Here is a 17,606-nt window from a genome sequence, read left to right on the forward strand (position 1 = left end):
TCTAAATTTCATTCCAATTAAATCTGGATAGTTGATATTTAAAATTTTTAATTATTTATTTCTATTTTTATATTATACTTATCAAAATAGAAGTAAATTTTTGTAATAAATTTACTTTATCACCAACCTATATGATGCAGATTTAATATGGTACAATTTTATATTAATTTTTTTATAATTTGCATAAATTTACTATCTAGATTTTCTATGAACAGTCCTGATTATATATTAATTTTTTTTATAATTTTTATAATTTTTTATTTTAATAAATACAGTATTAAAAGTGAAGATAATCTTCTAACTGAAATTTTTCAAAAAAATATTTTTATAAAAAATTATAAGTTGAAAATTTTATAAAAATTATAAAAAACTTCATATTAATTTTTGAACCATCCATTCTAGGATAAATTTGGATAATCAATTTAAGAAAATTATAAAAAAATTAATATTAATTTTTAAACTATCCAAATTAAATCTGGACTATGGTGATTAGTGATAAAATGAGTTTATTAAAAATTTTAATTTTAATATGTATAAAATAAAAATAAAAATAAAAATAAAAAATAAAGATTCCAAGTCCAAACCACCCAAATTTAATTCTGGACGGTTTAAATTATATTTTAGGTAAATGGAGAGAAGGGGAGGAAAACGTTAGTGAAGACAAACCAAGTCCATATTTTTTGGACTAGCACATGCACAGGAGTATGATTTTCAGTCTTCACCTCTCCATAGCTCCACTGCTATTATCTCTCTCACACACTCGCGTGTGAATGTACTTCGCTAACAACATTTTTCACATTTCCATTGTACGTAACTGAATTCACTCTTACATTCTTATTTCCAGTTTCCAATACATCCACTTTTATTTTCTTTAATTTATGCATTGTTATGTGTTAAGGTCAATTTCGTTACGCTGCACATAACTTCTCCATTCGTGACGATTAAAACTCTAACTACTCTTTAATTTCGTTTCCACTTATCCGGTTGACGTCATTTTGATATTTCAAAAATCAGTATTTGTATACTACGATATAATAAAATATTAAAAGGCTTTGACATTTTCCAAGCTAAAGGATTTTTCTGTTCAAGAGTTTCGGCTAAAAGCATTTGTTTCTCTAAATTTATTATAGAAAATAATGATACATGCACTACGCGAGTATTTTTTAAAAAATCTGAAACTGCGGGCGAAATTTGACTATTAAAACTCTGGTCAGCCTCGTCGAGATTTCTGTTTGTCCCTTGGTACTTTTCCGATATCTCCCTGGACTTTTAAGCTCTTTGATTTTGTTGTTTGAAATATTTTTGAAGCAATTCAAATGGATATGAATTTGTCCCTATAAAATTAATTTTTTTAAGTCAAAAATCATATTTGATTACGCAGCTTGTTTGACATGCATATTAAAATAACGAAAATCAATGTTTAAAATGTAGAAATGATAATATTTTGAAAAGAATCTTATCGGTAGTCGACTTGTAGGTTTCTTTATAAGTGCCATTTAAGTTCAGAAGCACATCGATATTCAACTCACACAATTTTTTTTTAAATTATTTAAGAATTACATTAACGTATTTTTTAATTTTTTGATTATTTAATAATTATTTTTTTTCATGTAGTTAAGTTTTTGTATGCTTATTTGGAGGAAGTATAGCAAAGTTGATTTTAATAATATAATATAGATTGCAAAAACATTTGTATATATTTATATTAGACTTTATCCAAAATAGACATGAGAGTTGGTGGGTAAAACTGGAAGGTGGACGAGGGTCCAAAAAAAAAGAAATACTGGAAGGAGGATAAAGATATGTGTTCGTGGGTGAACAATTAATACCAGGCGTGTCAGAGATGATGAATATCAATTGATAATAAAAAATTCTAAAGCTTTCTTACCACAATTTACTTGGATGTAACAAGATATAAAGCTTTGGTATAACAAGTGTTTAATTGTTATTGAAATATGAAATGATTACAGATTAAAAATTAAAAACTAAAAAGGGCTAATGAATGTAAAAGTTGCGAGTCTTTGATTGAGTGTTGATTAATTTCTTCTGTATTTTTTCTTCTATTTATAGTGTCAGAGTAGCGGTAACCTTTTCCTCGAAACCAATCACGTTTTGTCGAAGAATCAAGAATTTTGCGAAACTCACGGCATGGTCTTTATTCCATGATCTTTATTTTGGTAACTAGCTAGTTTGATCAAAATACTTGGGTGTAGATTTCAGCATCACTTAAGATTATGTCTTCGTGCCAACAATTTAATATTTGCAGCTGACGGCATTTTGGCATATTTACTTATTGTGGCTTTTATTGAGCCTCAAGGCCGTCCCTTTTCGTTTATATTAGGCCTGATGCTTTAATTACTTAGCCAACTAACTCTGTGATCTATTTGAGTAACGTGTCATATTTAACCCAAATAATATAATTTTTCACTAATCCTTTCGACATGAATGAGTAACTAATGCATCTTTTCTTAATATAAATGACAACTTCTGCTGGTAAAACAAATAAAAAAATAATAGTAAGAGAGTCAACAATAAAAAATAAAAGGGTAGGATTAATTTTAAACTTTTATTTTGTAAACAATAATAATATCATGTTCTTTAACTGTTTATATTGAAAGTATTTATTTTAAAAGAGTATGATTCTTTTCATAGAAAGAAAGAGTGTTGGCATGTGATACTAATAGTTATACTACTTATTTAACCATTTTCAACACAAATTTTGTTTATATTATAATAAATTTATTTTTTAAGTTATTACAATTTAATAGTTGTTTTATTGTTTCACATGTATTTCATTTTAAGGAATTTGCTTTTTATTAATTAATTAAATATTTATAATTATATTCCAAAAAAATTTATCCGAGCAAAAAATTATTTCTTTTTTTTACCATAGAGAAAAAATTATTTTAAAAATATTAATATTTATTTATATATGTTTTGTCCCCATCAACAAAAATTTCCAATCCTTCACTGCTGCATTTTATTTTGTTTAAGTTCAGCTCTTATAGTTTGATTAATTAATTTTTTATTCATAAAAATTAAAATTCTCAATTTTTTCCTTTCAAAAAATAAAATTAAGGACTTTTACATCTTTATTAAGCGATTATATAATTTTAGAATTAATTACATAATTTTTATGAACTCAAAATTTATATGTTTAGGTTATCTTCTAAATATTTTTTAAACAAACACTTCCTCTGTTAAAAAATGTAAGGTATTTTTAATCAAATCTCACCCCAATAAAGTAGTTACCTACTTTTAAACTAACCCTATTTTTTTAGATTTATCTCTATTAAACATCTTATAATAAATATAAAGTTATTATCAATAAAGGCGCTTTTGAAAAAAAAGGTAATGATTACATATCAAAAGATTAAAAATATCTTATATTTTTTAATATCCAACTGTTTAAAAAAATGCCTTATATTTTTTAACAGAAGAAGTATAATTTTTATAAAAAATTTAAAAAATTTAAATAGTGTATTAAACTAATTTTTTTCCATTTTTGGCTAAAAGTATTAAATCAAATTTTCTATAAATTCCAAGAGGATGTTTTTTTGTTGTTGTGAAATTTAATAATTCATTGTTAATTATAACCTTTAGTGGTTAATGTATAAACTATGAGAATAATTCACTGTTAACTTTCTATAAACTATTAGAATTTGATCAAAACATAATAAATTATGGGAACCTAATTAAAAATCGAGAAGAACCATAAATATTTGCGCATATATTTTCTCTTTTGTAAACTATTATTCACGTTCCTCTAGAGAAGAGTGGGAGGGAGACAGGGACAAAATGGTTCCAAATTGTGTTATGCATTATTATAAAAAAAAAAAAATTTGTGTTGTGCAAGAATTAAATGGTCTAAAGGCTTCATTTTCATGGAACCATATTCAATATAATCGAGCCTAGGTAGATTAAGGTTCCATTTATTTGGTCGTTGTTTTATTCGCAGCTTCATACCAAGCATGCGTGTTAATTTTTTTAAAAAAGGATATGTCATTGATGCAATATATTTAATTGTTTTATTTTATATTAAAACTGGACTATTTCAGGCTGAATATTAAAATCGAATTTATCATGACAATTTGTATTTAATATTTACAAATACGCCCACAAGCGTAATACGTCAAACATTGACTGTTTGACCAAAATAAAATCAATCACACTGACCTGAACTTCCCGTTCAAAGCATAAAAATTTTACATGGACACGTATGCTGCTTTAGCAATTGTAATCTTTTTATTTATTATTGTAAATGTATTCAGACATGTTTGATGTGGACGAATCAAAGAAAATATGATTTATAAATTATTCTCAAGTAAAAAAGTTTGACACAAAATATTAAAAAAATCAATAAAAAGGAAGAGCGTTGCCCCGATGAATATGAGCCCTTTTAAATTTCAATTGAGTATGATTAATTATAAAAATAATTAATTAATATGATAGATTTTAATCATAATTGATCATGTTATAATACAATCTGTTTGGATGCTATTTTTTTAAAATTAAGTTTAACAAAATTGAAGGTGTTTGAATAATTTAATTAGAATCAATTTTAGTTATACAAATTATCATAAAGGATACTGCTTTTTAAAATTAAATTATTAATAAATTTATATCTAATATTATTAAATTTATTAAATTTTATTTAAAAATTAAAATATATTATTTAAATTATATATTTGATTAATTATAAAAATTTAAATTATATTAATATTAACAATTTTAATTTACATAAATAAATAACTTAATATATCTTAGTTCAAATAAATTTAAAAAAATAAAAATATTTAATTCTTGAATATTGAACATTAATTTTATAATAGTCAATAAAGATGATAATATATAAGTTAATTTAATAACATTACGAATATGAGTCAAATGTAATGAAAATATTAAGCAATGCCTAAAAATTTTGGCAACATAAAAAAAGTAATAAATGATGCACAATCTCTCTCTTTCTCTTTTTTTGAACCTTTATAATAATCTTTATAATTACTATCAATTTTAAATTAAATTAAATTAATTTTTCTCCATCAATTAATATTTTATTTGAGTTAGTTCTATAATAAATGTTAAGTGAAGGATGATGGTTAACAGGAACTTATGTTAATAATTTTTTTTTGAGAATTTAAAGTTTGAATTTTATTAAAAGAAGAAGAAGAGAGTTTAATTTTATTTTCATTAAATTTTATACTTTTTTTATAATTTTTTAGGCTTTTTTTGTAATTTTCTCACATGTTTTTTATCAGATTTTGTTTTATTCTCTTCCCTTCTCATTTGAACGCAGAAGCTCACAGAGGTAGCTCATGAAAAAAATTGATTACCCACTTAAATTGGTGTTTGGGTAATTTTTTGAAAAATTAATTTTTTAACTTAAAAAATTGATTATTATACTAATCCAAACACGCAGTGAGATTTCAAGGATGACGTGATAATAAGTCACTCTTCATTATTTATGCCCCTACGCTATCCTGGTCCCAGTAGACTCCTCGGGGCAGGAACGGATCAATTAGGATTTCTAGTTCAGGGGATGGGGTTTATGAATCATATATAATAATAATTTAAAAAAATATTATATATTTATTTATATACTTCTTCCGTTTTTATATATAAAATATTTTTTATAATTTTTTATTTTAAATATAAAAATTTATTAACATATTTTATAATAAATAAATTATTATAATCTTATTAAATTAAAAATAAAAAAATGAGCATTCTCATTAATTTATTTTAAAAAATATTTATTTTTTTATTTATAATAATTAAAAATAAAATTAAAATATTATTGTTCTTTCAATTGAATAACTAACTTGTATTAATTTATATGATTCAGTTAAAAATATCTCACGTATAAGGACAAATGGAGTATAACATAACTCAAATGCTTCAACATAATCACAATTAAATTTATAAATAAATAATAAAATAAACATGTACTTTCATTATTTAAGTGTTGCCCGTTGATTCATGAAGTAGTAATTAAAATAATCACCATCATGTTTGCAGTAAATTTTGAAGCAATTTATTACTCCATCTAAAGTCTAAACTATCATTAAATTAATATAAAATTTATTTCTTATCTTGTTGTGAAACCTTTGTTTTATGATTTTTAGAGCTACGAAAACTCGTTCAATGGCCGTAGTTGGCACTAAAAGAGATAGCACAGGCCTTAGTCTTCTATCGACTAAAGTCTAAAAAGTAGACTTTACAACTTCCATCCAGACATAATTAACTTATAAATAGTCAAGTTATTAAAATTAGGACTTTTGGGTACGTCAAGATGGCGATGTTGTATTTCATATTCTAATTGAATTTTTTTCTTGCCAGAAAAATCTAAGCAGTGAAATTTATCCACAAGATCCTCCATGTTCCTAACATTAAAAGATTTAAATTCATCTTTGTGATTTAAAGTTGTGGCCGATTTAAGAAGTTTTGTTGCCTGAGCATTGAATCTATTATTTATTTCTTCCAATTGATAACCCATGACACAAATTAAATACTACTTTCATCTTAAATTATAAGATTTTTGAATAAAATATCATATACTAATAAACCTAATTAAATATAGTTAAAAATTTTATCTTTTTAAAATAAAAATATAAACTTTTAAAAATATAATTCGTTTAATATATTAAAAAGAAAGGGATGGAAATTCGAGAGAGAAAGAAAGAGTAATATTAGAATAAGCTTATTTATGAAGCTTTAATTTTTTTAAAGTGTCTTATATTTTGAGATATTAAATTTTCTCCAAAAGCATCTTATAATAGATAGAGGGGATATATCAATATAATAATAATGCTCAACTATCATATAGATGAGATCAAACGATCATATCAAAATAAAAAAAATTTCAATTCCTCAGCTTTTAAAAAACGAAGCCTTTCTTTTTCTTTTTTTTTTTTAAAAGAGACCATTCCAAACATAATTTCATAACTTTTAAATAAGTGATTTTGTAATAACTTTTGTCATTGTATGTTTAGTATATATTTAGATATAGTCAAACCATATCAAGTATATACAACTAATAAATATATGTGTGAGTCAAAAATATATAAATTTTATATTTTATTAAAAAAATTTTGGAAGAATTACATTGAAATTCTATGCAAGGAAATTAATTATTGTAAGACCCATTGATAATTGAATTAAATTGCATTGACAACTTGTCAATGCAATTTAGTTCAATTTTTAATAGACTTTATAATAATTAATTTTTTTGTGTAAAATTTAATTATAATTTTTTAGTTATTAATATAGTTTAATTTAATTATCAATAAATTTTATAATAATTAATTTTTCCACATAAAGCTTAATTGTAATTCTCTCAAAAACTTTTAACAGGTTAGGGGCCGCGATTAGAGCCGTCAATTAGGGCCGAACCCGTAGGGCCAGCCCTTTTAGGCCTGAAAAAAATTGAGGGCCGGGCTTCTATTTTACCTTTAAAAAGGTAAATCGGGCCTAAAAGGGCCCCTTTTAGGCTCGAAAATAAAAGGCCGGCCCTTTTAGGCCCGTTTATAATTTTTTTTAAAATTATAATATAAAAAATTAAAAGATTAATACATAACTCAAAGAAATGAACATATTAAATGCATTCATCCATCCATCATTTATTTATTAAGATTTAGCTGATAATATTAACTAAGTTTAATTTTTATTGGTATTCACTTTGATGTTACTATTTGATATTAACCTAAATATTTTAGTTTTCTTTATTGTTATGGTGTAAATTGATTTAAATTTATTTTCTTAAACTTAATTTTATGAATAATAACTTTTTTATGATTATAAATATATTTTTTTAAATTTTTAATTGAAAAAATAATTTTAAAAAAATAGGGCCGAGGCCCTGAGGGCCGGGCCTTAAAAAATAAAACCCTGACATGTAATCGAACTTATTAGAACTAATCTGTTTAGACCCTGATCCTTTCAAAGAAGGGCCGACTTTAGGATCAGGCTGACTCTAATTGACAGCTCTAGCCGCGATTCCTGATTTTCCCTTGGATATGCCAGTGTGCCACTGCCCACTGGGCATGTTGGGGCGGCTATAGCCTCTGTAGCCTTTTGAGGAGAAAATTTTCAACTCTGAAATAAATATAAATAAATAAATATTGCAAATATTTACATCGGCAACGGGAAAGAGATTAGTCATGAATTTACCCTCTGAAGTCTGACCCAATCAAGATTTTTTTTTTATAACTAAAATGCTTTATTCAATCATTTGAAAAATACATGATTAATTATGCGCGTGTGCATCATTCAAAATACTTTTAACGCCTTTATAAATTTAAAATCCACCCATTGCATGAAGTGGTTTTTTTTTTTGGGCCAAATTGCATGAAGTGGTTGGAAAGAGACAAATACAGTATAAACGTTAAATTAATGTATATAAATATTTTCCTAGAATTAAGGATGTACCCAAAATACAGAGGATCAATAGTTTTTCCTTAGACGAGGGGTGTAAGTTAAAATTTAGTCACGAAAGGATGGAAAACACAGCTTTAAGCAGAGCATTTTAGAAAATATTACAAAAATTTATCCAAAAAAAAAAAATATGCGAAGGAACAAGTTAGGGTGCACGTAATATATACAGCAGAAAGCTGGTGAATAGCACGTGGTGGGAGCAAATGTCGTCGTTCTTGCGCCATGAAGGCTGAGGCCGCCTAATTTTGTGTATAAATTCCGACGCCACCCCCTCATGCGGCTCATACCCTCACACACACACACACACACAATACATTAAGCCCAACTACCTGCCCTGTTCCGGAATCCATGGAGGTGATAAGAGTGCAGGACATAGCCTCTCTGTCTCAGGGCGATATCCCCCCGGAGTTCATTCGGTCGGAGACGGAGCAGCCCAGCATCACCACCGTCCAGGGGGTTCAGCTGGAGGTTCCCACCATTGACTTTAGCAACCCCGACGAGGAGGAGCTGGTGTCTCAGATCGTGGATGCCAGTAGCCATTGGGGCATGTACCAGATCGTCAACCATGGGATTCCTCGGGAGGTTATAGCCAATCTGCAGGCTGTGGGCAAGGCCTTCTTCGAGCTCCCTCAACAAGAGAAGGAGCTCATTGCTAAGATTCCTGGCTCTGTCGAAGGTTACGGCACTTTGCTTCAGAAGGAGATTCAAGGCAAGAAGGGTTGGGTCGACCATTTGTTCCACAAGGTCTGGCCTCCTTCCGCCATTAACTATCGCTTCTGGCCCATAAATCCTCCTTCTTACAGGTTTTTCCTCTTCCGCTTTCTTTACATTCCATTCTATATAAAACCTACAAATCCATATCCAATATGCTACTTTTTTGTTTTAATTGAGTGGATTTAAATTGATCAAAGATTATCTTTAATGTCTTATCTTTCAATATTTGATCCCTCCCAATTGAAGGGATTGGAAAATTGGTCAGGGTCCACGTCAATCTATAAGTCGAAATCATTAATATTATTTCACGGTGCCGCACATTCTCCACCACACATCTTATAGTTATAATCAATAATCAATAATGTTATTTTAATGACAAGTATGGAATTTTATTCAAGCTATGACTGAAACACCAAACCGATTGATAGTAATGTAAGAGTTAGTGACTGATTGAATCAGGGTCAACTTAATTAGTCATGGGTAAAATAATATAATTAATTAAAACATATAAAACTATTATTACATAATCCTAAAAAGAGTAATATTTAAATAAAAAGGCATTAATTGTATTTATAAGTAAATGAAACATTCATGTATAAATTACACACAATGGACTGATCTTTTCTTTTGACACAAGACGATGTTATTCCCAGCTCAATAATATACAGGAGGAGAAATAAACATAAACCCGGTCGTCGAGCTCACTGATCTGACCCGCAAACTTGGGCTGAGTTTGAACTTTTAATGCCATGGCTGTCTTGAATGAGTATTTCGGGTCACCCAAACATATATGTCACGTGGATGTTGCAGGGTCATGGGAGCTTTGATGGAAAGTGGTAGCTAGACAAAGGAGATCAGGAAATCTGCATCTCTCATAAATGCCATCATCCTTTTAGGAAAAGCCAGTCGTCTCTTGCTAAAATCAACGAGGTCGATGAGGATGAATTAAATTATAGCCTAACTCTAGTTTTTATAGACGTTTTTAGCTGGAAAAAGAAAAGGCAGCTTGGTGGAAAGCCCTTGTTATGGGAGTTATGTTGCAATGAGATAAGTAATTAACTAATTCAAGGACGGGACACGTATATTAAATTGAACAAGAAGACGAGATCAATATTATATATGTGTGGTTATGAATGAGTGGAAAATATGCATGAAATGGGCAGGGCGGCGAACGAGGAATACGTGAAGAAGCTGCATGGGGTAGTAGAGAAGCTGTTCAAGAGCTTGACGAGAGGGTTAGGGCTGCAGGGAAATGAACTGTGGGAAGCGGCGGGTGGTGACAAATTGGAGTACCTTCTGAAGATCAATTACTACCCTCCCTGCCCTCGGCCTGATCTGGCGCTTGGGGTCCCACCTCACACAGACATGTCCACCTTCACCATTCTCGTCCCCAACGAGGTCCAAGGTCTTCAAGCCTTCCGGGATGGCCACTGGTACAATGTCAGCTACATCCCTAACGCCCTCGTCATCCACATCGGCGATCAAATTGAGGTACCAACCTACGTCTTCTAGCGTCTTCTTCTTTTGCTTTGATTTTATGATCACGATCAATGGCTGATGCTGCTTTTGCTGCTTTTGGAACTAACGTCAGATCATGAGCAATGGCAAGTACAAGGCAGTGTATCATAGGACAACGGTGAGTGACAAGACAAGAATGTCGTGGCCTGTGTTCTTGGAGCCTCCCTCGGATCATGTCGTGGGGCCTCTCCCTGCTCTTATTAACGATCAGAATCCACCCAAGTTCAAGTCTAAGACTTACGGTGACTATGCTTACTGCAAGCTCAACAAGATTTCTCAGTGATTCTTTACATTCTGTGTTACTACACACGTACTCAATTAAGTGGTCTTCCCTTTCACATACATCGTCTCCTTGTTTTACAAAACTTTTTATGTACGTAGAATAACGATGGTGGTCCCGGCCCTTGTTTTGGATGGATAGCCTTGCTTTGTGATTGCACAATAAGTGTAACTCATATGTAACTTCCGCTTTGACTTCGCAAATTTAATATACAATGAAAACCGTGTTTTCGTATTATATCCTTTTGCTTTCGTCGGTTGAAGAGAAAAGCTTTGACTAATTGAGAGAAAAAAAATTTATAAATGTGCGTGTGTGTGTGTATTTATATTTAAATATGTCTATATATTTGACTACAAAGTGGGCAGATAAGAATAAGTCCGGTTTACTTACTAAAAAGGATTGTAATAGAATTAATTAAAAAAATTAAGATAAAAATAAACTAAATTACTTTTTTTATGAGAATTATAATAAAACTCATTAATACATATGGTAAAAATGTGAAAATCACCATACTTTTTAAAAATTTTATGAATTATAATTTTTAAATTTCAACATCATAAATTAAATTATCCCTTATCCTTATAAATGTATTTATTTACCCTCTTTGATAATCTTATTTTTATCTTTATTTTTTAATATATTTCCTTCTATTTCTTTTTAATAAACAAACAGGACCCAAGTTTTTGTCATTATCGCGACAAACATAAATATGGTCATCATGGCTCGTACGCAAACCGTTATATCCGCGTTCCGGAGGTGTGAAATGATCAACGATTCATTTATTTCATTGCGATAGTGATGAATATTGTCAAATTCCATTATATTTTTCTAAACTGAATATATTGGTGATAAAGTGACGCACGTAGCATATGACAAAAAATTTTAATGGCCCTTTATTATTTACGCAACATAGTCAATGTTTTTGCGCATGAGTACAGTACTTCTTGGTTATATGAAGTTATAGATATGCAAAGAAAATATTATATAAAAATTTACAAAACAAGGTTTCTTTCTACTGCATTTTTCTGTATTATAATTTTTAAAATATATCAACTTTTATCCATATGGATTGATTTATGCTTTTAAAAATTTTCAAATTTCAACTTTCAAACTTAACCAAACAGTGCATGATTCAATGGTTTGCTGTCTTAATGGAGAGAAGTTTGTCCAAAAACGTAACATAAGGTGGCTTTATAGCATTACGTGGGCGAATGCTGAACTTGCACCGTGAGGTGGCTTCGTAGCATTACGTGGGAGAATTTATTTATAAAAAAAAAATTATCACTTTTAGTTTGTTTCTTTATATAAGTAAATTCACACTTTTTAATAACATTTATTACAAATTTTTAAATTATCCTTTATAATTTTATCATTTATAATTATAAGAAATAATTAATAAAAACTTGATAAATACAATTAATAAATAGTATTGTAATCTAATTCTTTTATTTTCAATTACAATTAATATAATTAACTAATTTTTAAAATTGTATAATACAGTTTTTTTCTCTTACAAATAGAAATGAAGGAGTGTGATAGTAGATTCCCTGTGAACTGTGATGTTGTTGGGGATTTAAAGCTGATCCCAGCCTAGTAATTTAACTTTATGATTGAAAATTCTCAAGTTATTTTTTTTATTAAATATAACTTTTTCATATTTTTACCATCATAGTTCCTTCACCCTAATTTATAAGATACTTTTAGACAAAATTAAACATAATAATAAATCTCATTAATTAAATATACTTTATAATTTTATTTTTTAAAAAATATAAGCTTATAAAAATGTCCTTCATTTAGTACTTAACTTTTAAAAGTATATTAGAGAAAGAATATACTGGGAATAATAATATTTAAAAAATATCATTAATAAAATCTTATTTTATCAAAGTGTACCTATATTTTGAGACATCAAATCTCTCTTAAAAATGTTTTATAATTTAAAATGAAGTGGGCACTTTTTTTAATACTCATAAATATTTTTTTATTAAAAATAATATTTATTCTTTTAAGGAGCGAGAAACCCTTTTCACAAGACCCATTCTTATCGGTGGAGCTAGTACTTCTCAATATCTATCCATTTAGTGATATTATTGTAAGGGTTTTATTTTTGGGGGAACCTGCACCATTATTAAAAACAGCATGGCCACGGATTCGTCTGTGCGATGTTGTCAGGTTTTTAAAGTTGAGCGCAATAATTCAACTGTGTGATTAAATTTTTTTTAAGATTCCCGTATATATTCGTTAAAGTCAAATATGTATGATATACTCTGTATAAAAAGATCATATAATTTTCACATACTCTGATGATATAAATATACAAATATATTTTTTGGAATTCATCGTAATGTCAATTTGCGGGCAAGTCAGAAACAGACTAAAAGGCAAAAGCCTTCACTTACCGACCAGAAGATCAGAAATTCTCATGTTCTAACGTTTTATTGCAATTTTTCGGTATTATTAATAACATTTTGACAAATTCAAAATTTTCATTGAATGAATGTAGAATTCAACTGAATCGCAATATAAAGCTAAAAGTGAATATTAACCACTAAGACAACGAGTGAACCGCAATCTTGCTATCATTATCATTAATAGTTGAATACTATCTAGCTAGCTGGTCCACTTTTGCATCAGCAAAATTTGAACTCCCGCTTGTCTTTTCACACACAGAGATGTTAGAATATCAATCACGACAAGTCTACAATTTCTACTCTTGGGATTATGTTTGATTCCATTTTAGTTACTTATTTACCTTTTGGTACAAGATTCCATTTTATTTTAGGTGTGCATTTCATTTGACGATTTGATCATTATATGGACTTCATAAATCACCAAGACGGGTTTAATATAAAGCCCAAAGGAGCAGTAGGCCCAACCCAAGAGATAAGACGAAGCCTCTGCCTTCCACCTGCTTTTAGTCCAGTCATTTAGGGTCGGTAACTCAAATAAAATGATGAATTCGGATCATGATCATGGTACTCGGTGTGCACGAATTCTTTGCTTTCTGATTTTTAAACGGACTTGTCCGTGGCCATCACACACACACGTATATAAGATAGGCCCCAAAAAGTCCTTCATCGTAGACAAAAGTAGAACTTTATACGCCCTGATCCAAAAGACCAAAACAATTGAACACTGTTTACTAGCGACCCAAGGCAACGTGATTCCTTTGTGATCGCACGTCATGCTTTCATGGAGTTTGAGAGCACTCTTTGAAGCCACAACCTCTTTATCCTGACACATTTTCTTTAGCTACTCAATATCTATCAGAAGAGTCGATGAGCTTGCTAACTCGCTAATTGCCACCTCAGTTTGAATATAGTCGGAGCTTACTCGTCAACAGAAGAACCAAATGAAGATTTACCCTCAACCGCGTGGTCCTCCTCAGGTTTCCATCACAACGTCGTCTTCTTTCCATGCTCACTTGCTATGTGTCCACATCAAAGCCTCTAGTCCACACAGGCACGGAGTAGATTAAGATCCCAAGAGAGAAAGACACACATATAGTAATCGCGGCATATGCATATGCTCTCCAAGGATGCTTGCTTTCCCTCATTGCGTTGAACTCAGCAGCGAATGTTGACACTGTACTCAGACACCCCATCAGACCAAACTGTATCCCTGCCACAACAGTATCACAATTCCTTGTGTTCACCTGCATCAACCGCCCAATACTGATCACCATCTCCAAAATAAAACAAAAACCAACGATGATTTTGCAGAAACTTACTGCTTCCTTGACAGTAGCAAGAGCAGCCATGACACCAGCAGCAGAAACATTGGCAATCAGAGTCCCAAATGGAATCCATTTCATGAGGCCTGAGCTCCCCAGTCCTCTTCCATTGAGGCGTGCTAAGAACCATCGAATCCATACACCTACAGGTCCGACCATACAGCCAAACCATAACTGAGCGGCACTTCCGCCATGCTTGAACTTAGCCTTCACCAGTGCGCCAAACACTCCCCATAATAATCCTAGCACCACCACCAACACCGCCATGACTCCTAACTGACGCTTGCAGGTACTCACCTTCCACTTCATCTCACATCTTTTACATACTGAACTCCTGTTGAGAAGCCACCTGAAACCCTTGGCTGTCTCTATTCCAAAGATGATGGAAAATGCAACGAGAAACAGACCTGAAAATCGCACTCATTGTTTTTTTGGGGTTAAAAAAATGCAAATGGGGAAAGGGGTTTCAAAATGGCACAGCCATGCCTCTATTTTACTTACCTATAAAAAAGCCAAGCGCAGCGAAAAGCCAATGCCCGGAAACACTGAGTTCCAGCATTTTCTGATTCCAACCACTGAAAGTCGTGAGGCTTCCTAAGTAACCAGTTGATATTGCTATGGCTAGGTGCTCTGACACGCGTGATATGTCTCCTTTGAATACAACACCAAACCATCCCATGAGAAAAGAACCCACCTGGCAGAATACGTACAATATTCGCTTCAGCAAAGCCATGTTGATCGAGTCAACATGAAGTCAAGTGTCATTCATTTAACAGCAAGGTCAAGACTTCTATCAGATTGGCCATTTTAAAGAAACTATACTATTTTCAAATTGCGCAACTCTAATAGTTGCTGCCTGGGCCCTTCGAATTAAACCTTGAAGGGCGCAATTCAACTGAAGAAAACTTTTTTTAGTCTTCGATGAGAAAAAAATAAATTAATTATTCAAGCTCACATCCAGTAATTATAGTCACCTGTATAAATCTTTTAGCCTAAAGAGCATGAATATTTGAGCCCACAAAAATTTTAGAATGGTGCCACAAAAAATTGTAGTCACCTGTAACATTTTCTTATTATGCAGCATGCGTAATTAAATTTATGCATCTATGACACAAAAATTGATCAAGTCCGAGGAAGGGGCGGACCATGTTACTGGGGAGGTCCAGGTAAAGAATAGTTTGGTCACTTGTCACACCACCAACTCCCGGGCCAAATAACTTTTGCAGTAAGTATCTTGTTAAGACCTGTGACAAGAAGTACATTAGAATCTTACCAATCACCAGAAGTCCCGACATGAAATTTGATCATTATAAGGATAACACGCAGTGAACTCAAAAATGGACTGGGCCTTTAAGGGATCAACTTTCATAGTGCAGATCTACAGAGCATGAATTGCAATGAAAACGTGAATAAAAGTGAAGTAAGTTAACCCCTGTTCTGCAAGATAACTTGGTAATTGTATGGCTCATTGAATCGTAGAAGGTAGGTGAAAGTACAATTCCAACTTCTTTTCATATGAAGCAATAGTGATAGAACAATGAAATGGCAATTGTTTTTTGGCCACCTATCAAATGTCAACAGAGACTAATGAACTAATCATTGACCAACCAAACGCGCAAGATATCCTCTTTTCAAGAAATCAAAGAAAATTTTAATAAAATTAATTATACTCTTTTAATCACACATACAAATTTAACATTTTGACATGCACATGCAAGTTTAACAAGTGGCTTGCAGTTGATGTAATTGAACAAAATCGGCAAAGTACAAGTTCAAGTTCTGTAGTTGGGGAAAAATGGCTAAAGCATAGCCAAAAAGAATAGCAATGCTAATCAAGGGTCAGGACATTACCCCAAGAATTCCAAAAACAGCTAAATGAACAAGACATGAGGCATAGTCAAGTAACTCCGGCAATCCCTTATCAGATTCCTGAAGAAGTAGAAATAACAAAGCAAGTTTTAAGTGGATTCATTTGAGCAGAAGTATATCAGAATTATTTTGAAAGATCCACCATAAAAGCTCACTTGTTTTGAGTCCTCAGGAGCCAGTATTGCAGCGGTGGGGATTGGTGATGAGGTGTCAGGCGGTAAAGGAGTAACAGGGGCATTGGAATGCAAAAACGCAGGGTGCGGCTGCGATTTGAGATTGTCGGTAATGGAAGCAGAAATCCCATTTTCCGATCGGCGATCAAAGGACAAGCGGAAGCTGTTACTGGCACCGTACCTCCTACTGGGAAGAGCTCGATCCCCAATATCTCCGGCCTCTGAAACACTATCACTCCCTGTTTCATCGTCTTCCTGTGTTTGATGGCTTCTACGACTAGACATGCTCAATGAATATCGTCTCTGCGAAGAACTTCCACTCCCTGTTTGCTCCATCTGGAGAGCAACACAAACGCCGGTCAAAGGCTGTTGGTTCTGCTGAGTTGACGCAAGAGCTTCGTTGCTAAATTAAATATAACCAAACTGACATCATGCAGAATGCAGCTGCCGTAACTGACCTTGTTTTCATTATCTTAATTTTAATAGGTAGGGGTGGGATGGGATGGGATGGCTCCACGATGACTCGACAAAAGCATGTGCCTGCAAGTTTAATAATCGAGATTGAACTAATCCATCTCCAGAAAACTAACACAAATTGGTCTCGGCAAGTCAATTACTACGCGCCGACTTATAAAAGCGAATCTCGAAAGTTGAATTAAATAAAAAATCAGTAAAACGAAAAAGAGCTTTTCATACTTCCCCTGTTCCTAACTTCCTTTTTATCTATATTGCCTTTTCATTTTTTTTCCCTAAATATTTGTCCCGTTTTAAATTTATAATCATAATAATAACTTATTTTCATTGATATTCCTTTAAATTTTTTTTCAAAAGTAATCAAAATTTAAAATGATTGGTGTTAAATAAAAAGCAAGAATTTTCTCTC

General features: G+C 31.1%; 2 protein-coding genes across 2 annotated transcripts; one reads left to right on the plus strand and one right to left on the minus strand.

The window, feature by feature from the left end:
- Positions 1 to 8,701: 8,701 nt before the first annotated feature.
- Positions 8,702 to 11,182, plus strand: LOC129294605 (flavonol synthase/flavanone 3-hydroxylase-like). Its single transcript, XM_054933019.1, has 3 exons — positions 8,702 to 9,236; positions 10,311 to 10,638; positions 10,739 to 11,182. Exons 1-3 carry the CDS (start codon positions 8,782 to 8,784, stop codon positions 10,946 to 10,948), a joined length of 993 nt encoding a protein of 330 aa, XP_054788994.1. The 5' UTR covers positions 8,702 to 8,781; the 3' UTR covers positions 10,949 to 11,182.
- Positions 11,183 to 13,933: 2,751 nt separating this feature from the next.
- On the minus strand, positions 13,934 to 17,179 carry LOC129294139 (fluoride export protein 1-like). The gene is made up of 6 exons (XM_054932285.1): positions 16,706 to 17,179; positions 16,533 to 16,610; positions 15,827 to 15,925; positions 15,183 to 15,375; positions 14,679 to 15,088; positions 13,934 to 14,603 (listed from the first exon to the last, which is right to left on the minus strand). The coding sequence occupies exons 1-6, from the start codon at positions 17,057 to 17,059 to the stop codon at positions 14,376 to 14,378; spliced, it is 1,362 nt and encodes a 453-aa protein (XP_054788260.1). The 5' UTR covers positions 17,060 to 17,179; the 3' UTR covers positions 13,934 to 14,375.
- Between the last annotated feature and the right edge of the window lie 427 nt (positions 17,180 to 17,606).

The sequence above is a fragment of the Prosopis cineraria genome, unplaced genomic scaffold (genome assembly GCF_029017545.1).
Source record: "Prosopis cineraria cultivar Desert tree isolate PC_DT_omini unplaced genomic scaffold, ASM2901754v1 PC15, whole genome shotgun sequence".
Classification (NCBI taxonomy): Eukaryota; Viridiplantae; Streptophyta; class Magnoliopsida; order Fabales; family Fabaceae; genus Prosopis; species Prosopis cineraria.